The sequence below is a fragment of the Penaeus monodon genome, chromosome 29 (genome assembly GCF_015228065.2).
Source record: "Penaeus monodon isolate SGIC_2016 chromosome 29, NSTDA_Pmon_1, whole genome shotgun sequence".
Taxonomy (NCBI): Eukaryota; Metazoa; Arthropoda; class Malacostraca; order Decapoda; family Penaeidae; genus Penaeus; species Penaeus monodon.
In genome coordinates this window covers 2,608,821-2,609,620 of record NC_051414.1, presented here as the reverse complement: position 1 = coordinate 2,609,620, position 800 = coordinate 2,608,821, and the positions used below count along the sequence as shown (strand labels likewise).

The 800-nt window shown below is 35.9% G+C and overlaps 1 protein-coding gene across 1 annotated transcript in view; it reads left to right on the top strand.

Moving 5' to 3' along the window:
* The first annotated feature begins 217 nt into the window (after positions 1-217).
* The window catches only part of LOC119591901, an 11,534-nt gene continuing 10,951 nt past the window's right edge, over positions 218-800 (top strand). The window contains exon 1 of the mRNA XM_037940653.1: positions 218-355. Coding sequence (XP_037796581.1) covers positions 333-355 — 23 coding nt within the window. The 5' untranslated portion in view covers positions 218-332. The remainder of the gene's footprint in view (positions 356-800) is intronic.

Genomic DNA, 800 nt, shown 5'->3' with positions numbered 1-800 from the left:
AAATCTATTAAGACTTACACAAATAGGCACCCATAGAAACAAATACATAAAAATAGTTAGAGCAAAATAAAGAGGAAAATAGTTCATAAAAATAAGACAAGGAAAATTTTATGTTTATTACAACAAAAAATATAAAACACAGATGAAACTGATGCATATATACATCAAATGCAAATCACCGAAAATTGAATACACTCAATCGCGTTTTTCAGGATACGTTCTAACCAAATGTTGTCGAAAGTAGTATAAACACAAAAGGGCAAAGAGGACTTGGAATTTCCTCAAATTTATGTGATTAAGGCCGTGTTAAATTGTTATAATCGCTTTGGGAGATGAACTCGTTGCCGTTTACCAGGTCAGTTGTCAGTAGTGGTTGTTGCTTTAGTGAATATTGACCAAGAAAAGACGAAAAAAAAAAAAATGAAGGGAATCGGGTGGTTCACACTTTTACGTGTTTCTCGAGAGGGCCAATTTTAGGAAGCAATAGGGATCCAAATCGATGTATTTATGTAGCCGCGCAGAGGTTGAGAAGACAGAGATAATAAGTGTGCCGTAAGGAACACTCAAAACAACACAACCAGGTCTAGGATCACGGGAAAATAAATGTAAGGCAATAATAGCTTATCAGAATCTGCAGATCTACGCATTAAGGTATCTAGTAGATTCCGATTTTCGCATTCCAGCAATGGTTAAGAAGCCTCCTCCGTTGCAGCTTATCTTCACTTAAGAAATCAGTCCAAGCTCTATCTTGCCTTAATAGGAATGGACTGATAAACACTGAAAGTAAATCACAGTCAAAG